Below are 25,000 nucleotides of genomic sequence, written 5' to 3'. Positions count from 1 at the left end.
AAAAAAAAAAGAGAAGAAAATAATCTATTTAGGGGTTGTGGGGTGTGCAAGTCACATTCCAACCCTTTTTGGATCATTAGCCTGCTTCACCTTGCAGTTTTACTTTTTTTGCACATAAAATGCACATTAATGCACCCTTGGCAAATGCGTTCATTTGAAGGAAAACAATGACCACAAATTCCCTGCTTTTATTTCCCACTACTTGAAACGTTCCCTCGGGCTGCAGAGCTCAAGTGTGCCATTAAGGCCAATTTAATATGGCGGAATTAATTGGCTCTTTAGGGGTTCTTACATGCTGCCACTTACATATAGAAAACATACATCACAATAATAATATTTCATTACTGCCACTTACATATAGAAAACATACATCACAATAATAATATTTCATTACTGCCACTACATATAGAAAACATACATCAAAATAATGGTATTTCATTATGTCCTGTGCTGGATTAGATTGCAGAGAAAGGACCCCCCCCACCCTCATTCAATGGCAATGATTAATGAGCCACGAAATAGGCCCAAATAACACGCGTGAAATAGCACCTACTTGATCCCGGTGGCCGCAAATTCGCGGCGTTGGGGTCCGCGTCGGCATCCGCGGAGGAGGAGGAGGACGGTGCAGACGCCATCATCAATCCCCCGCAAAAAAAAAGTCTTTAGCTCCCCCTCCTCCCCAAAAAAAAAAAAAAAAAAAAAAAAATGTCCTGAAGGTTTTCTGTTTATTTTCTCAAAAACAACAAAAAAATATTTATCCAAAACGACTCACTGGTGGGGAGGGAAAAGAGAAGAATGTCTTAATTGTCAGAGTTGACTTGAAGAAGTCATGCATTCACATGAATGTCAATATTAACACTTGAAGAAGTCATGCATTCACACAAATGTTATTAATACTTGAAGAAGTCATGCATTAACATATATGTTAATATTAATACTTGAAGAAATCATGCATTCACACAAATGTTATTAATACTTGAAGAAGTCATGCATTCACATATATGTTAATATTAATACTTGAAGAAGTCATGCATTCACATGAATGTTAATATTAACACTTGAAGAAGTCATGCATTCACATGAATGTTAGTATTAATACTTGAAGAAGTCATGCATTCACATGAATGTTAATATTAATACTTGACGTCATGCATTCACATGAATGTTAATATTAATACTTGAAGAAGTCATGCATTCACATGAATGTTAATATTAATACTTGAAAAAGTCATGCATTCACATGAATGTCAATATTACTACTTGAAGAAGTCATGCATTCACATGAATGTCAATATTACTACTTGAAGAAGTCATGCATTCACATGAATGTTAGTATTAATACTTGAAGTCATGCATTCACATGAATGTCAATATTAATACTTGAAGAAGTCATGCATTCACATAAATGTTAATATTAATACTTGACGTCTTGCATTCACATGAATGTCAATATTAATACTTGAAGAAGTCATGCATTCACATGAATGTTAATAATAATACTTGAAGAAGTCATGCATTCACATGAATGTTAATATTAATACTTGAAGAAGTCATGCATTCACATGAATGTTAATAATAATACTTGAAGAAGTCATGCATTCACATGAATGTTAATATTAATACTTGAAGAAGTCATGCATTCACATGAATGTTAATATTAATACTTGACGTCTTGCATTCACATGAATGTTAATATTAATACTTGACGTCTTGCATTCACATGAATGTCAATATTAATACTTGAAGAAGTCATGCATTCACATGAATGTTAATAATAATACTTGAAGAAGTCATGCATTCACATGAATGTTAATATTAATACTTGAAGAAGTCATGCATTCACATGAATGTTAATATTAATACTTGACGTCTTGCATTCACATGAATGTTAATATTAATACTTGACGTCTTGCATTCACATGAATGTCAATATTAATACTTGAAGAAGTCATGCATTCACATGAATGTTAATATTAATACTTGAAGAAGTCATGCATTCACATGAATGTTAATATTAATACTTGAAGAAGTCATGCATTCACATGAATGTTAATAATAATACTTGAAGAAGTCATGCATTCACATGAATGTTAATATTAATACTTGAAGAAGTCATGCATTCACAAGAATGTTAATAATAATACTTGAAGAAGTCATGCATTCACATGAATGTTAATAATAATACTTGACATATTCAAACACACAAGTGGAATAAATGTGCAGAATCTCGATATAATCTATGTCTCAAATGCATTGATGTGCATGATATTGTTTGGCTGTTAAAATGATGGAAAATAAAAAGCAAGAAGAAAATTAAAACGCCCTTCTTCATGAGTGACACACACACACACACACACACACACACACACACACACACACACACACACACACACACACACACACACACACACACACACACACACACACACACACACACACACACACACACACACACACACACACACACACACACACACACACACACACACACACACACACACCTGTTACCGCATTTCACCTTTTTATGCCTTTCTACAATTCCCTGGAGTTTGCCTGCAACAAAAGCGCCGCACTTACCGCTGAGATGAGGGTGAAGAGCTAGAGGTGCAGTCCAGAACAGACTCCAGCAGATCTCCACGCAAGGTGACCCGGTCTGGGCTGGACTTGACATTTAAACCGAGCCGTGCCAGCAAATGAGCCTTTGCAGCATTGTGGTGTGGCTCTGCAGCCCGCTGCTCTCCCTCAGATCCTCTAGTGGAGTGGGACTTTTTATTGTGTGTGTGTGTGTGCGCGTGCGTGTGTGTGTGTGTGTGTGTGTGTGTGTGTGTGTGTGTGTGTGTGTGTGTGTGTGTGTGTCTAGTCAAGGACCTCAAGTTTGATGGAGCAACACAGAAGGGGAGGTTGTGTGTGTCCTAAAAGAAAACGACAAGACCACAATCAAGCCTTCAATTGTTGACCGTTTTTCTCCAGGCCGCCTCCTCCTCCAATGTCGCGTCACCACCTATTCATCTTGCACGTGGACCCCCCCCCCCCCCCCCCCAGATGACGTCAGTCCGCTTATTATATTCTCCTTTTTTGGGCATCTCCCTCGGAACATCTTTCGGGACGCAGTGTCGCTATATCGACATCCGCTAGGTGGCAGTGAGCAACCAACAATGAGACAGCCTCACAGTGACGTGGGTGGTTCCACGGAGTGATGCTATAATTCTAGATGGAGTCATCAAAGTGGAACATTGTCACACACACACACACACACACACACACACACACACACACACACACACACACACACACACACACACACACACACACACACACACACACACACACACACACACACACACACACACACACACACTGTACTCACTTGCCCGGTGTTGTGTTTCAGCACTGGACAGCTCCACGTCTTCTTGGGGTCTATTTGAGAATTCTGGTGCTTCTTTTGTCCTTAATAGCAGTGTTTTTCAACCTTTTTTGAGCCAAGGCACATTTTTTGCGTTGAAAAAATGCGGAGGCACACCACCAGCAGAAATCATTAAAAAAACGAAACTCAGTTGACAGTAAAAAGTCGTTGTCGCAATTGTTGGATATGACTTTAAAGCATAACCAAGCATGCATCACTATAGCTCTTGTCTCAAAGTAGGTGTACTGTCACCACCTGTCACATCACACCCTGACTTATTTGGACATGTTTGCTGTTTTCCTGTGTGTAGTGTTTTACTTCTTGTCTTGCGCTCCTATTTTGGTGGCTTTTTCTCTTTTTTTGGTATTTTCCTGGAGCAGTTTCATGTCTTCCTTTGAGAGATATTCCCCGCATCTACTTTGTTTTAGCAATGAAGAATATTTCAGTTAATCCTTCTTTGTGGGGACATTGTTGATTGTCATGTCATGTTCGGATGTACATTGTCTTTGCTCCACAGTAAGTCTTTGCTGTTGTCCAGCATTCTGTTTTTGTTTACTTTGTAGCCAGTTCAGTTTTAGTTTCGTTCTGCATAGCCTTCCCTAAGCTTCAATGCCTTTTCTTAGCAGCACTCACCCTTTGTTTATTTTTGGTTTAAGCATTAGACACCTTTTTACCTGCACACTGCCTCCCGCTGTTTCCGACATCTACAAAGCAATTAGCTACCTGCTGCCACCTACTGATATGGAAGAGTATTACACGGTTACTCTGCCGCGCTCTAGACAGCACCGACACTCAACAACAACACGTCATTTGCAGACTATAATTACTGGTTTGCAAAAAATATATTTAACCCAAATAGGTGAAATTGCAGTCAGGTCGGGTTAATACCGCCACGGGTAAGATGTACCCCCGTGCTACCTGCCGCATTCGGGCAGATGGGGCTCGTAAGCCTTGGATGGCAACCTGTCTAGGAGAAGGTCACTCTGAACTAAAACCGGGACTGCGAGGAGTTGCGCCCCACAGTTCGCTATTAGCATAGTAAAGCCAACCATGGAGTACAAAGTCATCCCAAATCCTATACTTCCAGCGGCGGGAGTCCGCAGGAACATCGCAGCGGATGGTGGTGCTGGTCCTCCTCCTGGAGGACACCATGACGACAGGACCTCAAACCCTGGGATTGTCCCAGGGAGGGTCCTGTCTGAACACAGCACCACGTCCAATGCACTCATGCGCTGTCGGAGACCATTTGTTATGGGAACCTTCAACGCATGCACAGCGAGAGAAGAAGCGAGATTGATAGAGCTTGCACACTGTGCAGAGGAACGGGGAGTGGAGATCCTGGGGGTCCAAGAACACAGGAGAGTGCACACTGATGACCCCATCCTGTACTGCAGAGTGGAGAGATGCACGTTCATTTCTGCATCTGCGTGGAGGAACGAGGCCCAGGCCGCAACAGGCGGTGTAGGGTTAATGCTGGGCCCACGGGCACGTAAGGCTCTCCGTCGGGTTTACCACCACACCGACAGGATTCTGAGCGCAGAGTTCTCGGGCAACCCAGTAACAACAGTCATAGTCGTGTACTCACCCACCAACGTGGCACCATCTGACGTGGTGGAGAAGTTCTTTGAGGACCTTGTAAGAGCGGTCCGTGGCGTCCCAGCGCACAACTTCCTGGCAATCCTTGGGGACTTCAATGCAAGGCTTGGACCAGAGGACGCACCCTTCCCTTACCACGACTCTACCAACCGCAACGGCACCTACCTCACTGCCTTCCTCATGGAACACGAGCTACTGGCGGCGAATACCATCTTCCGGAAGAGAACAGGAAAGAGGTGGACCTTCCGAGACCGAGCCTCAGGAACACTACGGCAGCTAGATTACATCCTAGTGAGGAAGAAATGGAGGAACTCCATCCTGAATGCTGAGCCATACAGCACTTTTAGTTCTGTGGGCTCAGACCACCGTGTGGTCTCAATGAGAGTTTGCCTGAGCCTCAGGGTCCCCAAACCAAGTCCCAAGATCCGGTATAACTGGAAAGCTTTCTCAAGTGACCCTGGCCTTCAAACCAGATACGCAGAGGAGATGAGGAGACGATTCCAGCAGCTGGACAGGGGAGCGGAGGCCAGTGGAGAATACAGGAGATTCGTCACTGCGAATGAGGAGGCGACCAGGCTGTACGTGCCCATGATGGAGAGAGTCAGTACCTCCAGACGATCCAAACACCCAGAGGTCGTAGCAGCACGAGGGATGGTGGAGGAAGCCCGCCTCAACTTTGAGCGGGAACCAACTGTGGAGAGGCGTGGCGAGCTGAATGAAGCCAAACAGTTTCTTTTCAAATGCTATGATACCATCAAAGGGGAAGAACTGATGGAGAGAGTGCGGAGGGTGCAGGCGGCGCAAGGTGAACAACAGTATGGGGAGGCCTGGAGGGTCATCAATGAGATGACGGGGCGGAAGAGGACCAAGGAGGGACAGGTGGAGGGACACAGCCCGGAGGAGAGGGTGACAACCTGGTCCAGTCACTTCAAAAGGCTGCTGGGAGAAACAGCAGACGCAGCTGAGGAAGAAGAAATACCATCAGTCCTCCCAAACCTGAACATCAACGATGGTCCCTTCACACTCGGAGAGCTCGCCAGGGCAAAAGCCACAGTAAGAGTGGGAAAAAGCGCTGGCCCGGACGGCATACCCCCAGAGGTCGTGAAGAACTGTGATCTTGATGACATCATTCTAGAGTTCTGCAACCTTGCTCTGCTGTACAATCGGCTGCCTGATATGTGGTCTCTATCAAACATCGTACCAGTGCCCAAATCCGGAGACCTCTCGAAGCCAGACAACTACCGAGGCATCAGCCTGACCTGTATCACTGCGAAAGTCTACAACCGCATGATCCTAAACAGGGTCCGGCATGCAATCGACCCTCACCTGAGAGTAAATCAGAACGGCTTTCGAGAAGGACGAACAACTACAGCCCAGATCTTGGCACTTAGGAGATTGATTGAGGAGGTGAGGAAGGACAACCTGACTGCAGTCCTATGCTTCATAGACTTCAAAAAGGCATTTGACTCGATACATCGAGGCACGATGGTGAAGATCTTGAAGGCATACAGTATTCCTCCGAACCTACTCCGAGCAATAGAGTCCATGTACGCAGGAACAAGGGCCAGGGTGGTGACCCCAGATGGCAACAGCGAGGAGTTTGACATCCTGGCTGGAGTTATACAAGGGGATACACTAGCCCCCTTCCTCTTCATCATAGTCCTTGATCATGCGCTCAGGAAGGCAATAAATGGGCGAGAGCAGGAACTTGGCTTCACGCTGACACCAAGGAAGTCGAGTCGACAACCGGCAGTGGTCCTGACAGACCTTGACTATGCGGATGACATCAGTCTGCTCTCCAACAACGTGGAACAAGCACAAGAACTCCTACACAGGGTAGAGCTAGAGTGCGCCAAGGTTGGCCTTAGGCTAAATGCCAAGAAAACTGAGGTCATGACCTACAATGTTCCACCAGAACATCAACCTCTGATAACAGCAGGAGGCACTGTGCTGAAAGAAGTTGAGGACTTCAAATACCTGGGCGGATGGGTCAACTCAACTGAGCAGGATTTAAAAGTGAGGAAGGCACTTGCATGGAGGGCCCTGAACGGCATGACCAGTGTATGGAGCTCCAACCTCCCCCGCCAAATCAAACTCAGCTTCTTCTACGCGACAGTTGAGTCCGTTCTCCTCTATGGCAGCGAATGCTGGACCCTGAAGCCAACCCTGGAGAGGTCTCTGGATGGTTGCTACACCAGGATGCTGCGTGCAGTGCTTAACATCAACAAGAGTGCGCACGTAACCAACAGAGTCCTCTACAGGGGAATACCAAGGGTGAGCGAGAAGATTGCTGTAAGGAGAATGAGACTAGCAGGGCACTGCCAAAGGCATCAGGAGCTGCCAGCCAGCAAATTGGTACTGTGGGAACCAACACATGGGCATCGGTCAAGAGGACGTCCCACACTAACATACGTGGACGTACTCAAGAAGGATGCAGGAGCTCAGAGTACCAAGGAACTGGCCAAATGTATGGAGAATCGGGATGACTGGAAGCAACGATGGAAGGCTCGTCTGAGGACGACCTAGAGAGACATCATCTCCCACAGCACACTAGACTGTATCTCACGGCACACTAGCGCGGCACAGTGGTTGAAAAACACTGCTTTATAGCGTGGAAAACACTTTGAATGTATACAAACTAGATGAGGCAATTCCCGAAGGAACTGCATGTGAACGCTCCAATGCTGAAGTTGAACTTCAAAATGACTAATTGTTGAAGTAGAGCACACAATTCCTGAATATTTTGAAGCTGGAACAGTTTGAATCGGATAAAAAATGTGGGAGTTGTGGAATTTGAAAAATGTCCCATTCTTTTCAATGGGAATTTTATGGAAAATTGAAATGAGTTGAAATGAGTTGAAATGGTTGGTGTTGGAATTTTTCAAATCGGTCGAGTAATTTTGAAGTAGTAACATTTTTAATTGAGAAATGGTATTACGGAATTTCGGGAAAACATGAATTTAAATTTTTTTTTTAACATAAATTTAAATTTTTTTTTTAACATAAATTTAAAAATTTTTTTTAACATAAATGTTTCCAGTTCAAAAAACGACTTAGTTTTTTTTGTCCTGATTAAGAGGAATTTTTTGACGGTGGAACGGTGGAAGTGGGTGGGAAAATGTGGAAGGAAAAAAGGGTGAAAAAGGGGTTTGAAAAAACGGGAATTCTGGGAATTCCTGGAATTTTTTGGAATTGGAAAAAATATATAGTTTGAATGTCCAGGATGAGTGGAATGTGTTGAAGGTGGAATGGTTTGAATCGGTTGAAAAATGTGGAAATGGTGGAAGTTCGAAAAAAGGCCAATTCATTTTGAATGGGAAAAATGTCCCGGAAAACCTGGAATTCTGGGAAATCTGGGAATTTTTGGAATTTGTCAAGGGAAAGCCCGTGATTCCAGAATAGGCTGAACAGTTTGAGATTGGAACGGTTTGAATCGGGTGAGAAATGTGAAAGCTCGAGTGCGCCAAAATCTGGAGAAGAAGAAGAAGAAGAAGAAGAAGAAGAAGAAGAAGAAGAAGAAGAAGAAGAAGAAGAAGAAGAAGAAGAAGAAGAAGAAAAAACCATGTGTGGATACATTCACACAATAAGTCACAATAATTTGCCTTATTGGTCACATAAATTAAGATTGAATAGATGTTTGTTCTACACTCTAAAAAATGTTGGGTTAAAAAATAACTCAATTTGAACCCGCTAATGTTTTTATCATAGCCGACAAGGACAAGTCACAGGTGGAGAAAATCCTCAGTGCTGAGCTCTGTAGAACTTGCACCTGGCTCGCTGACTACAAGCTATCCATACACTTGGGTAAAACGGAATCCATCCTGTTTGGGTCCCACATCAACCTTAAGAAAGTCAATGACTTCACTATAAAAGTGGGTGACATTGTTATCACCAGGAAAGATGAGATCACCTACCTAGGTTCCATTCTAGAGGCTAATCTTTCCTGTGATAAAATGGCAACCAAGGTAATCAGAAAGGTTAACCAACGAACGAGATTTCTCTACAGAATCTCCTCTCTGGTCAACAAAAGCACCATGAGGATTCTGGCGGGAACTCTCGTTCAACCCTTTTTCGATTACCCATGCACCTCCTGGTACCTTAGCACCTCCAAAACCCTCAAATCTAAACTCCAAACATCTCAGAACAAGCTAGTCAGATTACTTCTAGACCTCCACCCCAGATCACACCTCACTCCTACCCACTTCTCCAAAGTGGGCTGGCTCAGGGTGGAGGACAGAGTAAAACAACTTGCACTGAGTCTAGTCTATAAAATCCACTACACCTCCCTGATACCGAAGTACATGTCAAACTACTTCCTTAACGTAAATGACCGCCATAACCACAACACCAGGGGGAGCTCCACTAACCACGTTAAACCCAGATTCCGAACTAACAAAGGTCTTAACTCATTCTCTTTCTATGCCACATCAATGTGGAATGCGCTCCCAACAGGTATAAAAGAAAGGGCATCTCTATCCTCTTTCAAAACCGCAACAAAAGTTCACCTCCAGGCAGCTACAACCCTAAACTAACACCCTTCCCGGATTGCTAATATTCAAATGTAAACAATCAAATGCAGATACTTTTTCATACTTTTTCTTATGCCTTCTGATCTCTCTCTCTCTCTCTCTCTCTCTCTCTCTCTCTCTCTCTCTCTCTCTCTCTCTCTCTCTCTCTCTCTCTATGTCCACTACTTGCTGTCCATATCCTACCCCCCCCCCCTCCACACCCCTGATTGTAAATAATGTAAATAATTCAATGTGATTATCTTGTGTGATGACTGTATTATGATGATAGTATATATGATAGTATATACTGTATCTGTATCATGAATCAATTTAAGTGGACCCCGACTTAAACAAGTTGAAAAACTTATTCGGGTGTTACCATTTAGTGGTCAATTGTACGGAATATGTACTTCACTGTGCAACCTACTAATAAAAGTCTCAATCAATCAATCAAAGCTCTGTGAGGTCCCGTTGCTAAGTTGCTAAGTTAGCTTCAGCGTCGTTAGCAACAGCATTGTTAAGCTTTGCCAGGCTGAGAATTATTAACCGTGTAGTTACATGTCCATGGTTTAATAGTATTGTTGATCTTCTGTCTATCCTTCCAGTCAGGGATTTTTTTTTCTTTTTTCTATCTGCATTTGAGCCAGATGCTATCACGTTAGCTCAGTAGCTAAAGTGCTTCGTCAATGTATTGTCGTGGAGATAAAAGTCACTGTGAATGTCCATTTCGCGTTCTCGACTCTCCTTTTCAAGAGGATATAGTATCCGAGGTGGTTTAAAATACAAATCCGTGATCCACAATAGAAAAAGGAGAGAGTGTGGAATCCAATGAGCCAGCTTGTACCAAAGTTACGGTCAGAGCGAAAAAAGATATGTCTTTCACTGCATTCTAGTCCGTCACTCTAACGTTCCTCATCCACGAATCTTTCATCCTCGCTCAAATTAATGGGGTAATCGTCGCTTTCTCGGTCCGAATCGCTCTAGCTGCGTTGAAAACAATACGACAATATGAGGAAGCGAACAACTGACTACGTCACGCTACTTCTGGTAGGGGTGTCACGCCAAATTTCTTCTCTCTACAAAAACCTTCCCTCCCCCATTTACTTCCGTGGTCATGTTTCCTCTTACGTCATTGACAGCGATCGATAGCACTTCGGCTTTGACTGCCCGTCGCTGGAAGGATACTTCGTCTTTGACAGCTGCTGGAATCTGAAGAAATCGATTATTGTTTTTTTTTTGTACAGGCGCGAAACAGGACAGTCGCGTACAGGTTAAGGACCCCCGGCAACTTTGTGATTTTATTGGACGCAGCCCCGGAAGTAAATGGGGGAGGGAAGGTTTTTGTAGAGGGAAGAAATTTGGCGTGACAGGGGCAAGGCTTTTTTTTAATCAGAGACCAAAAGTTGCGAACTTTATCGTCGTTGTTCTATACTAAATCCTTTCAGCAAAAATATGGCAATATTTTTGCTGAAAATATTGCCATATTTTCTGGCCATTATCCCTGTTTAATTAAAAAAAAAAAAAATTTCAGTAGGCCTTTAAGAAAACAGAAAATGCTATGTATAATTAATTTGGTATTTTTCTGAAAAAAAAAAAAAGAAATATACATAGTTTGTCATTACTGACATATTACTTAAAATAACAGGCAGATTGTTTATTTACAGATAATTTTTTCAATTCTACAGTTTTATAAACTATTTAAAAAAAATAGAAAAATTACAGTAGAAATTTAGAGTAAATTAACCATAAAAATATTTTGGCCACTGTAACATTACACACAGTTTGAAGAGTAACACTGTGTTTGAATATAGAAAAATAAAACACTACGCTTTAATCAAGTGATTCTTTGGCGTACCACTAGATCACAGGCGTCAAACTCAAGGCTCGGGGGCCTTCAAGAGGTCATCACCTGAAATTGTTTTCACTTCACAGGTGTGCTTGGAGAGATAGATAGATAGATAGATAGATAGATAGATAGATAGATAGATAGTACTTTATTGAATCCTTCAGGAGAGTTCCCTTAGGAAAATTAAAATTCCAGCAGCAGTGTACAGAATTGAGATCGAATTTAAAAAGTAAAAAGTAAATAAAAAGTAAATAATGGGAGTATAAAAGGAAATAAAATAGAAAATATTACAATAAGAATACAAATAAAAAGCAACAATAAGAATACAAATATAACAGTAAAAATAAGAATATAACAAGAGAAACTAGGCAGCAGTGAGCACGTTATGAAAATGTATTGCACTGTTGTTGCTTGAAGCTCATGGAGAGAATGCCAAGAGTGTGAAAAGCAGTAATCAGAGCAAAGGGTGGCTATTTTGAAGAAACTAGAATATAAAACATGCTTTCAGTTATTTCACCTTTTTTTGTTAAGTACATAACTCCACATGTGTTCATTCATAGTTTTGATGTGACAATCTACAATATAAATAGTCATGAAAATAAAGACAACACATTGAATGAGGAGAAGGTGTGTCCTGTGTATTTATGGGTGACTGGAAAAAAAAAAAGGTGTGTCCAAACTTTTGGCCTGTACTGTATATTATTGATTTTCAACACCAAAAAATAAAAACCTTTCTATATGTGTGTGTGTATTTTCAAATCAAATAAAAAAAGTTTGGTTTTTCAGATTCCATTCATAAAAAAACAATTAAAATAGTCTATGAATTGAATCCCACCTTTGAAACATAATTAGGTGTTTACATGTTTTAAAAAGCTGGTTTCATGTCATAATTAATATTAGCATAAAACAAACATACTTGGATGAGGGCCCAGAATTTGGTACTACGCCCCTGTAAGTGGCCAGAATGACTTTAAATAATAACCTGTCGGCCTTATTCTCTTCACTTGTAAAAGTAAGAGAATAAGTAAAAACATTTTTTTTTGTTAAGTACATAACCCCACATGTGTTCATTCATAGTTTTGATGTGACAATCTACAATGTAAATAGTCATGAAAATTAAGAAAACATTGTATTGAATGAGGAGAAGATGTGTCCAAACTTTTGACCTGTACTGTACGTATACGCACAACAATATATATTCTCTAGATTTGATGCAATTAAACACATTTTCTATATAAATAGAAACTCCACAACCCTTCTTAGTTTGTCTACACAGCTATTGAACTAATGACAAAAATTGTGCAATATCATCTTTGAGCCGAAGCGAGCATTAAAAATTCACAAGTTAATGAACAAAAAATACTATATGGATGCAGATTAGTTACATCATTGATTCATGTATTAAAACTGTAGATTCATTGTAACAATTGTAAGCATTATTAGAGCTTGCATTAAGATTTCATTGATCTGGAGTCATAAGTTCATTAAATGACATCTAAACTCCAAACTAGCAATTTTCCTAAATATGTTCCTCCTCATCACACATCTCGCAAGTGTGAATTTTGTTTAAAGGCAGAAAAATTCATCTCCTGTCTGTCTGCTGCAAAGAAGAGCAGCACAACAACAACAACAACAACAACAGAGTGATGTTCCTGCTGAAGTACATGAGAATGTCCACAGGGTGGAGCACAATCCAAATGCAGCATGAATGAGAGCCGCCTGGGTGTCCATGGCAGAGTCACGTTAATACCAGAGGTGGGACCAAGTCATTGCTTTGCAAGTCACAAGTAAGTCTCAAGTCTTTGCCCTCAAGTCTCGAGTCAAGTCCCGAGTCAAGACAGGCAAGTCCCGAGTCAAGTCCAAAGTCAAGACTAGAAAGTCTCAAGTCAAGTCCCAAGTCCTGCATTTTGAGTTTCGAGTCCTTTCAAGTCCTTTTAACCACAGACTAATATTTTTACACAGATTGTGTATGCTTTTAAAACGCTGTATTTATTTATTAAAACAAGTGCATTTGAAATTGCAGGAAAAAAAAATGGTGCTGACATTGCAATTCATAATAGCACTATTAACCAGTCATTTTAATAGTTTAAACAATTTTAAACATTTAACTCATTCCTTTACAGAATAAACACATTTGCAAAAACAAACATTAACATACTATTGGTTGTATTTTATGAAAATAACATTACCACAAAGTTGAGAAGGAGCAAAGATCTTCAATATTTGTATGTGAGAATCACAAAGAAATCTTCTGGGGGAGGATGACGCCCCTACAGGGGTTTGGTTTACAAACTTTCAGCCCCACCTAAAACAAAATTCACCAGCCGCCACTGATTATGATGCATTCTCATTTTAGGCAAAATATAAGACAATACTTTCTTAACAGTATAATTGTAACCAGGAATAAGTCTTCAAGTAACAATATTCAAATACTAACATTGTTGGGTAAGACAGCATTTGGTTTTATTCTGAATCCAGTGAAACAGATTGGTGGTTTTAGCTGATATAAAGACTTTCAGGTGTTTATATATGTTTAAGTATTTGGCAGACGCTTTTATCCAAAGCGACATACATAAAAAATAGATATAAAACAATCACTGTAAACATGATCATTTAAGGGAAGAATGTAATACAAAATATCAATACAAAGTGTCAAGACAGAATAAACTCTCTGCTTCTGCAGCAACAGAGTTACAGTCTATAGGTCCCTAAAATATATAGATATCTAATGTATTCATACATTGTTTATGTAGGATATACGCATGTATATATAATCTAATCATATTGTTTCTTCAATTTAAAAATAGCTGACCGTTTTTTTCCCCCTTCTCTGGGATTATATTCCCAGTTTTGATCTCGGACGTCTGGTCATTTATAGCGTATAAGAATATTATATTACTGTTAAGCAAATTATGAATAATAAAAACGCCAAAACATGTGTCCGTTATCATAGCTACACGTATGACAAAAAAACGCGTGAAAATCAGTGGTATTCAGTGAGGTAAGATGAATTAAATTTGCTGACAGTTCATTGCTCCTGCCAAATGAATTGCACTGAGTGGAGCGGATCACCACTCCAAGATGGCGGCTCCGCGTCTCGTCTGCGCCAGTAGGCAGTAGCGCTCAATGCTGCGTACCCTTATAAGATGTCTATGGTTATAACGTTAGCAGTGAGTTTACAGCCTCGCTGATTTAACTACACAGCAAATAAAAGTCATGTTACTTAGCCAATAAACGTTATCTTACATTCAAAACTTACCCTTCTTTGTGCAACTTCAAATGTCGAAAGAAGTTGGAAGTTGTTGCGTCTCCGTCTGTAATATTCCAACTGCGTGATTTGCATACGGCAATTCGTTTTTTGTTGACCAAGTCGTAGTTTTTATACCCGAACGAAACCAACTTTGGCATAATTGTTTCTCACTGCCGCATTGTTTGACAACTCATGTTCGGTGGTTGTCCTGCAATTGGATTGGATGAGAGCTGTGGGATGAAAACAACATAGATTTAATTTGATTGGCTGTTGTACTGACAGCACACACGCTGACAAGCAGTACACACGCTTAAAGACACAGACGTATAAAATGAAAGATACGGAGCGCTCCCAAATAACTTTGTAAGGTTTGGGTTTTGGGGAAAGTAGCAAGTCATGTCAAGTCAAAAGGCTCAAGTCCAAGTGAAGTCACAAGTCATTGATGTTAAAGTCTAAGTCGAGTTGCAAGTCTCTTTACATTTTGTCAAGTCGAGTCTAAAGTCATCAAATTCATGACTCGAGTCTGACTCGAGTCCAAGTCATGTGACTCGAGTCCACACCTCTGGTTAATACTGCAATGAAGACCTTCCTCTCGTGACGTCATCAGTGTCCCTCTGATGTCATAGCAACACACATAATGGTCAACTCAGCCTGGGGATCAATAAAATGTAGGGCACATCAGGGTTGGATGTCACACACCAGAGCAGAGGTGTCAAAGTGGTTTTCACTGAGGGCCACGTCACAGTTACGTTAGGCCCCAGAGGGCCGCGTCTAACAGTCAACACTATTATTACACCATTTATTTTTATTTTTTTTATTTCTTTTTTTAAATTTTTGTCCTGTCCAGCTTTTCAGGCAAATCATATAGCAGATGTAGATGCCCATATCAGCTGTTCAGATTTACTTTACAAAAGAGAAGTGTAGGATACTTCTCTTGTTGCCTTATTTGTATTTGACTTTATTAAATGTATTTATATTATCATTTGGTGCAGCCGGGCCGGAGCAGGAGGGGATAGAAAGAGAAAAAATGAAGACAGAGGGGGGAATTGTGGGGACAAGAGGAGGATTAGACAGAGAGACGAAAACAACAACAGCAAACACAACAACAACAACAACAATAGAGCAACATCAGCAAATACGACATGTACAAATATGATGGTAAAAGTAATAGCAAATAAGCAGTTAGCAAAACTAAAAAATAATACAGAAATGACAATGAGCATTATTACACTACAAATGGAGCAATACGAATACCAAAATAAATAGCGCTATTGATAATGAACAATACCAATACTTTACCTTTATTATCAACAATACAGTTGTTCAAATGCAACAATACATATACGTAATGATAACTTGAGATATGAAAGAATGCAGAAAAATGGAGGGGAAGAAAGAGAAGCAACCTACATTAACCTTGTAGATTGTTATAGTAACAATAGGTTAAGCTTTGTCAGAGTGCCATGTGTTATACCCAGTTTACCCTAGGGCAACAACATTAATATATGTTTGATAAAACGTGATTATGTGCATGAGTGTATGTGTGCATATGTACTTGTATATGTACAGCATGTGTAGATGTGTGTTTGTACAGTGAATGTATATGTCCGTATGTGTATGTGTGTGTTTGTACAGTGAATGTACAGTATATGTACAGAATGTGTATAAGTGTTTATACAGTGAATGTATATGTACAGAATGTGTATAAGTGTTTGTACAGTGAGTGTATATGTACAGTATGTGTATATGTATGTTTGTACAGTGAATGTACATGTACAGTATGTGTATGTGTATGTTTGTATAATGAATGTGCGTGTGGATGTACGAACTTTGAGTATGTAAATATGTACTGTATTTGTATATGTATGTGGGAGCATAGGTCCCTATGTATGTGTGTATGTATGTATGTGAGTATATGTGAATTTGTATGTACAATACATTTGACTCCCAGTGTGTGCGGGAACCAGGGACCACCGCCCGCACGCAGCCAAGCCGGCCAGCGATAGGAACCCCAGAGCCCGGCCCACCGCGCCGCCCACAAGGGCCAGCAGCAGGCCGCAGACAGACGCACCCGGCAGAGGACAAGGCACGAGAAAAGCAGGGGGCAGCCAGACCCCAAGCCAGCGAGAGACCACACCCCACACGGGCAGAAAGGCGGGATGCCCCGCCTGGGGGGGCCCGGAGACTCCCCGCAACCGGACGGGAAGACCGCCCCCACCCCACCGGCAACCGGGCCCCCACGAGCCCACCCCCGGAGAGCTCGGTGAGGCCAACCCCCGGCAACCCCACCCAAGTCGGCCGCCGCAGGACCACCCAGCATGGGGCCACGGGAACCACCCACCCCACCCGCAGGGACCCCAACGATGGAGATGGAACAACCAGTAACCACCCCGCAGAGTCCCCCCCTGAGGGAGGGGAAAATAAAAAAATAATATTAATAAAATATATTTAAAAAAAATAAAAAAATAAAAAAATTGAATAAATAAATACATTTAAAAAAAAGAATGAAAAGAAGATCACAGACATGCTGACACACAAGGTCACTACCCCAGCAACAGGCCGACTCGCAGCACTTCGGAATACCCTGCAGCACCAAGCTACCACAGTAGACGCAGGGACTAGACCCAGCAGGCCCCAACCAAGACGGGTACCCGGAAGAGATGGATGGTGGGACCAGCGCTGCCACAAGTTACAACATCAGCCACCCCCCTGCACCAGACCCAACAGCCACGGGCGCCCACACACCATTTTTTAAATGCATTTAATTAGTAGATTATTTAAACACTAAAATGTAAAAAAAATTAATTTAAATTGCCATAATTTTACCTCGAAATGTAGCGTATATTACTGTAAATGGAAAAACAGTACTGCAGTTCTAATGGTAAAAAAAAAAAAAAAAAAAAAAAGCAGCTAAATTGCCAGAATTTTACTGTAAAATTTACATTTGTATTTTTCTTGTAAATAAAAAAACCTGCATTTTTAGAGTAAAATTTTAGCACCTGAGCTGCCAGTTTTTTTTGTTTAGTTTTTTAACCGCAAATCAACAAGTGTCGATTTTTTAGTGTGTTACTGTAAATGCCAAAACGGCACCACAGTTTATTACAGTAAAAAAAGTACCGTTTTTTTCATTTAGAGAAAAATGCTGTAAAAACCACGGTAAATTTCACATTTTTACCATGAAATCAATTGCTACTTTTACATTGCACAATTTGATGGATAACTTGCTTTGAAATAATTATTAGTATTTATTTCTATTTTCAAATATACTTTTAATGTTTGATAATATATTTTTGCATAATTAGACAATATTTAAGTTAACATCTATTGCAATTACATGGAGTACATATAGTTTTTTTCTCCTAAAACAGAAAGAAAGAATACATTTAGTAAGAAAAGTTACAGTACTTTATTGATACTTATTATATCCAGGCATTCGAGGACCAAATAAAATGAAGTGGCGGGCCACATGTGGCCCCCGGGCCTTGCGTGTGACACCTGTGCACTTGAGGGTGCTGTCTGTCAAATTGTGGTATGGAAATATACTGAATCAGGATCGGAGCTCACCTATATAGTCATCTCTAAAGTAGTAGACGGGCACTGATGCCGACTTACACGCTTTAGTAACCGCACTAAAAAAAGAATAAGCTATCAGTGCCTTTTTTAGTGATAAATGAATGCAGAGTCAGCGAGTAACATCTTGTAATTCATCTAGTAGTATTTGTACAAGTAACATCTTGTAATTCATCTAGTAGTATTTGTACAAGTAACATCTTGTAATTCATCTAGTAGTATTTGTACAAGTGACATCTTGTAATTCATCTAGTAGTAGTGATATTGTACAAGTAAGTATAATAAGTAAGTGATATTGCACAAGTATAATAAGTAAGTGATATTGTACAAGTAAGTATAATAAATAAGTGATATTGTACAAGTAAGTAATAAGTGATTTATTGACCTGAACAAAAGCACACATAGTCTGACACTCTTTTTAGACTTTATTGCTGGCTTTAACATTTCAATAATGAATAAAGCAAAACACGTCCTGGGCCAAAAATCACTTTACTGCTCACTAGTGTTACATATCTGACTTATTGTGTGGAAATATGGGAAATAACCTCATTAACCGTGTTACATAAAAGATCAATTAGACTGATACATCATGTTGGATGTAGAGAACATACAAACCCTTTATTTATTGAGTCACAAATATTGAAGTTCAATGATTTAGTAAAAGTTAATGTTTTACCCTCCCGCAGCACATCCTTCTAAAAATACTATAAAAAATGTTTTAAGAACATTAAAAAGAGGAATAAAAGAGCAAATAAGTGAAATGCAACAAAAAAAAAGTTGCATTGTTGACTCTAATAACTAAATTTTTAAAATAATTTCTCAAAAAATAATAATGAATCAAAATCAATGTTGCTATGAATTATTGACTGATTTAAGGACCAAAAGAACATAAATACAACAAACAAAAAAACATGAAAAATATGGAAAAAACACACACACAAAAAACATGCTAAGTATATACTAATACTAATTATACTAATTATTATATTGATTGTTATTATTTATATACTAAACTAATTACACCATATATTATCTGAAGCTGATATAGAGATTTAAGTGTTGAATGTAAAAAAAAAACAAGAAAAAAAAAACATTATCTTTTGGCACTTTTGGATCCCCAAGAATTTTAGTGGAATTAAAAAACTGCTGTCTTTGCTGAAAAATAAAAAAATAAAAAATACATTCAAATCAATTTTGCTATGAATTATTGACCTATTTAGGGATGCAATTACTTCCCATCAAATATTCCACTTTGAAAATCGTTTTGGGAAAAATATTGTATATTTTGTATTTTTGCCCCCCAAAAATAGGGTTTTGACAAAAAGCTCATAAAATGTAAAAAAAATAAAAATAAATAAAATATTCAAGCATTTATTTAAAAAAATCATATATGACTTATTTTTTACTTGTTTTAAGCCTGAAACTCTCCTGGGTCCCTCGGAGCTAACTTGAGGGAGCCCCAAAGGTTAAAAAAAAGAAGTGTGGTTCAAGTATTGGTTTTGAAAATGAAAAAATATCAAAATGGCCCCCGCGTGCTTTGATTTTTCAGTGTGCGGCCCTCAGTGGAAAAAGTTTGGACACCCCTGCCATTAGCTAGCAGCACTAGCCTAGCCGGTAGCCACAACAACACGTCACTTCCTCATAGTGCCCAAAACATGCTAACCTGATGAGGTTGCATTCAGGAACACGCGTAACTTTGAGTGTCAAACACAACTCAAGTAGGTAGTTTTTGCACATTCTCTACGTTCTGTTTTGCTGCTATAATTATGACAATTTCTTGTAGATTTGATTTCTTATTTTTGAATCTATTACTTAGTTATCAGTTAATTTATATGATTGAAATACTTAAATTACAAGTATGTTCAACTTGAATCTCACAAAATTCCTTAAAAAAAGGCATTGTTATTTTAAAAATATGCATGTTTTCTATTTTTCAAACCAGTTTGGGCACCGGCACCGCTTTTCAAGTACCGATTTGGTACTAGCATGGGTTTAAACAGGGTGTTCAAACTTTTTGACTTGGGGGCCACATTTGGCTAAAGAAAATATACACAAACATATACACTTATACATATATACAGAATGTGTACATATTTGTATATACTGTGTGTATATATATATATATATATATATATATATATATATATATATATATATATATATATATATATATATATATATATATATATATATATATGTATATATATATATATATATATATATATATATATATATATATATATATATATATATATATATATATATATATATATATATAGAGAGAGAGAGAGAGAGAGAGAGAGAGAGAGAGAGAGACTCTCTATACATGAACACATATTACTATAATGTAAATATAATAAACAAATAATATAATTGGATGTTAAGAGTAATTAAAAGTTCGACTCATACCTTGTTTACTTCTGTCACAACCTCCTTAAAGTGCTAGTAGAGTGGAAAAACAGGTTGTCTTGATATTGAAGCCATTGATTGATTGATTGATTGATTGAGACTTTTATTAGTAGATTGCACAGTGAAGTACATATACCGTACAATTGACCACTAAATGGTAACACCCGAATACGTTTTTCAACTTGTTTAAGTCGGGGTCCACGTTAATCAATTCATGGTAAACATATATATCTGATTCATGACACCAAAATACTTCCAAAGATTGTGGATAAATAGATATGATGCAGATAGTATCAATGTCACAGTGATTCCTGAGCCACTTTGAGAGATAATGAAGAAGCCAGTCACGTGATCACATGACATTGCATTTGCAACCACAGGGCCCTTCCCCCTCAACAACAATGCTAATTAAGCTGACTTAGTGAGAGCCAACAGCTATTACTTTTGGAAAAATTATGACGCAAGGATCTTATATTTTTTAGTCGGAACACAAGGAGGATGAGCAATAAGTTTTAGAAGCCGACTGCTACGCGTATGCAGTTTCATTGTGACACTAGCATCCAGGTGCTAAACATACAATCTAACCATTTTTAACCATAATAAAAACCAACACTTACTGTAATATATCCACTCTCGCTGGGATGACGACCAACGGGACGCTCACACAACCCCATTTACAAACCCTGTTTCCATATGAGTTGGGAAATTGTGTTAGATGTAAATATAAACGGAATACAATGATTTGCAAATCCTTTTCAACCCATATTCAATTGAATGCACTACAAAGACAAGATATTTGATGTTCAAACTGATAAACATTTGTTTTTGTTGCAAATAATCATTAACTTTAGAATTTGATGCCAGCAACACGTGACAAAGAAGTTGGGAAAGGTGGCAATAAATACTGATAAAGTTGAGGAATGCTCATCAAACACTTATTTGGAACATCCCACAGGTGAACAGGCAAATTGGGAACAGGTGGGTGCCAAAAGTAGATTCCATGAAATGCTCAGTCATTCACAAACAAGGATGGGGCGAGGGTCACCACTTTATCAACAAATGCTTGAGCAAATTGTTGAACAGTTTAAGAAAAACCTTTCTCAACCAGCTATTGCAAGGAATTCAGGGATTTCACCATCTACGGTCCGTAATACCATCAAAGGGTTCAGAGAATCTGGAGAAATCACTGCACGTAAGCAGCTAAGCCCGTGACCTTCGATCCCCAGGCTGTACTGCATCAACAAGCGACACCAGTGTGTAAAGGATATCACCACATGGGCTCAGGAACACTTCAGAAACCCACTGTCAGTAACTACAGTTGGTCGCTACATCTGTAAGTGCAAGTTAAAACTATCCTATGCAAGGCGAAAACCGTTTATCAACAACACCCAGAAACGCTGGGCCTGAGCTCATCTAAGATGGACTGATACAAAGTGGAAAAGTGTTCTGTGGTCTGACAAGTCCACATTTCAAATTGTTTTTGGAAACTGTGGACGTCGTGTCCTACGGACCAAAGAGGAAAAGAACCATCCAGGTTGTTCTAGGCGCAAAGTTGAAAAGGCAGCATGTGTGATGGTATGGGGGTGTATTAGTGCCCAAGACATGGGTAACTTACACATCTGTGAAGGCGCCATTAATGCTGAAAGGTACATACAGGTTTTGGAGCAACATATGTTGCCATCCAAGCAACGTTACCATGGACGCCCCTGCTTATTTCAGCAAGACAATGCCAAGCCACGTGTACATCAACTTCATTACGGCTTCATAGTAAAAGAGTGCGGGTACTAGACTGGCCTGCCTGTAGTCCAGACCTGTCTCCCATTGAAAATGTGTGGCGCATTATGAAGCCTAAAATACCACAACGGAGACCCCCGGACTGTTGAACAACTTAAGCTGTACATCAAGCAAGAATGGGAAAGAATTCCACCTGAGAAGCTTAAAAAATGTGTCTCCTCAGTTCCCAAACGTTTACTGAGTGTTGTTAAAAGGAAAGGCCATGTAACACAGTGGTGAACATGCCCTTTCCCAACTAATTTGGCACGTGTTGCAGCCATGAAATTCTAAGTTAATTATTATTTGCAAAAAAATATATATTTCTATTGGTATTCATATTGCTCCATTTTTATTGTAATAATGCTCATTGTCATTTCTGTATTATTTTTTTATTTTCGCTAACTGCTTATTTGCTATTACTTTTACCATCATATTTGTACATGTCGTATTTGCTGATGTTGCTCTGTTGTTGATGTTGTTGTTGTGTTTGCTGTTGTTGTTTTTGTCTCTCTGTCTAATACCCCTCTTGTCCCCACAATTCCCCCCTCTGTCTTCCTTTTTCTCTCTTTCTATCCCCTCCTGCTCCGGCCCGGCTGCACCAAATGATAATATAAATACATTTAATAAAGTCAAAATACAAGTAAGGCAACAAGAGAAGTATCCTACACTTCTCTTTTGTAAAGTAAATCTGAACAGCCGATATGGGCATCTACATCTGCTATATGATTTGCCCGAGAAGCTGGGCAGGACATTATTAAAAAAAAAAAAAAAAAAAAAAAAAAAGGAAAGGCCATGTAACACAGTGGTGAACATGCCCTTTCCCAACTACTTTGGCATGTGTTGCAGCCATGAAATTCTAAGTTAATTATTATTTGCAAAAAAAAAAAGTTTATGAGTTTGAACATCAAATATCTTGTCTTTGCAGTGCATTCAACTGAATATGGGTTGAAAATGGTTTGCAAATCATTATATTCCGTTTATATTTACATCTAACACAATTTCCCCAACTCATATGGAAACGGGGTTTGTAGATGAAGAATTAATCGCAATTCTCAAGAAGGCTTAAAAAAAGTTCCTGCAGAAAGCGTCTTTTGGGGTGTTTTCCGCTATATCGCTGGTATGTGAAAGTCAACCAGCCTCATTTGTCTACTAGCAGGTGAAAGAGACATGAATCCTAATCTAGAATTGACTTTTAGTAAGTTTGAGACAAAGCAGAAGCAGCTGTCGGCGTAGTTTGTCAACAATGGCATTCGCTCACTGCTATCAATGTGCCGCTAAAATAGTTTGTCTCTCTATATGAACAATATTACTCATATTTGCTTCATTTTCAGGTCATGACATGTAAAGTGTACAGTCGTGCTCATAAGTTTACATACCCTGGGGGAATTTATGATTTCTTGGCCATTCTTCAGAGATTATGAATGATAACACAAAAACCTTTCTTCCACTCATGCTTAATGGTTGTGTCAAGCTATTTATTGGCAAACAAATGTGTTTACTCTTTTAAAATCAAAATAACAAAAGAAAGTACCCAAATGACCCCGATCAAAAGTTTACATACCTCAGTGACTTTGATCTGATAACATGCACAAAAGTTGACACAAACAGGTTTGAATGGCTAATCAAGGTTCCAATCCTCACCTGTGACCTGTTTGTTTGTAATTAATGTGTGTGTATAAAAAGTCAGTGAGTTTCTGGGCTTCTGACAGACCATTGCATCTTTCATCCAGTGCTGCACAGATGTTTCTGGATTCTGAGTCATGGGGAAGGCAAAATAATTGTCAAAGGATCTGTGAGAAAATGTAATTGAACTGCATAAAACAGGAAAGGGGTATAAAAAGATATCCAAGGAATTGAGAATGCCAATCAGCGGTGTTCAAATGCTGATTAAGAAGTGGAAAATTAGGGATTCAGGTAGACCAGCAAAGATTTCAGCCACAACTGCCAGGACAATTGTTCGAGATGCAAAGAAAAATCCACAAATAATTTCAGCTGAAATACAGAACTCTCTGAAAAATTGTGGTGTGGCTGTTTCAAGAAAAATGGGCTGCATGGTGGAGTCGCCAGAAGAAAGACATTTCTTCGCAAATGTCACAAAGTACCCCGCTTACATTACGCCAAACAGCACAGAGACGAGCCTCAAAACTTCTGGAACAAAGTAATTTGGAGTGATGAGACCAAAATTGAACTTTTTGGCCACTCGACCATGCAGCCCATTTTTCTTCAAGTGCCTCCTTATTGTGCATCTTGAAACAGCCACACCACAATTTTGAATGCATAAAAAGCCAAGCATGTGTTCTTGTCTTCTATAAATATTGTGAATGATAAACAGCATCTCTTTCAAATTTGTGCGTATTTCCAGTATGACTGATCTGATAAAATGGTATATATACACAGTGACGTAGAATCTACGCAAATTGCACATATATTCGGGGCGGAATATTCAAAATGGTTATTCAAAACAGAATTTGAGGCATTTCTGGATGTTTAGATGGTGTTTTCACATACTTTGTGGATTGTAAATAAAACAGGATATTGTTTAATGGATACATCCATCCATCCATCCATTTTTCTACCGCTTGTCCAATGAAACACAAATACAAAAACATGGATAAGTGTGGAGAGTGTGTTATGCATTTTTCCCA

At 39.4% G+C, this 25,000-nt stretch overlaps 1 protein-coding gene across 2 annotated transcripts in view; it reads right to left on the bottom strand.

Moving 5' to 3' along the window:
* Nucleotides 1-25,000, bottom strand: part of LOC133664885 (glutamate decarboxylase 1-like) — a 354,813-nt gene that overhangs the window by 57,820 nt on the left and 271,993 nt on the right. Inside the window, exons 1-2 of one of the 2 annotated variants that reach the window (XM_062069881.1) lie at nt 2,578-2,756; nt 554-771 (exon numbers count right to left, since the gene is read on the bottom strand). The exons of the other annotated variant lie outside the window; for it this stretch is intronic. Coding sequence (XP_061925865.1) covers nt 554-638 — 85 coding nt within the window. The 5' untranslated portion in view covers nt 639-771; nt 2,578-2,756. Of the gene's footprint in view, nt 1-553; nt 772-2,577; nt 2,757-25,000 lie in introns of those variants that run through there. 2 annotated transcript variants of the gene reach the window in all.

This window comes from Entelurus aequoreus, linkage group LG14 (genome assembly GCF_033978785.1).
Source record: "Entelurus aequoreus isolate RoL-2023_Sb linkage group LG14, RoL_Eaeq_v1.1, whole genome shotgun sequence".
Taxonomy (NCBI): domain Eukaryota; kingdom Metazoa; phylum Chordata; class Actinopteri; order Syngnathiformes; family Syngnathidae; genus Entelurus; species Entelurus aequoreus.
The sequence above is the reverse complement of the archived record's forward strand: the minus strand, read 5'-3'. Positions and strand labels throughout refer to the sequence as shown.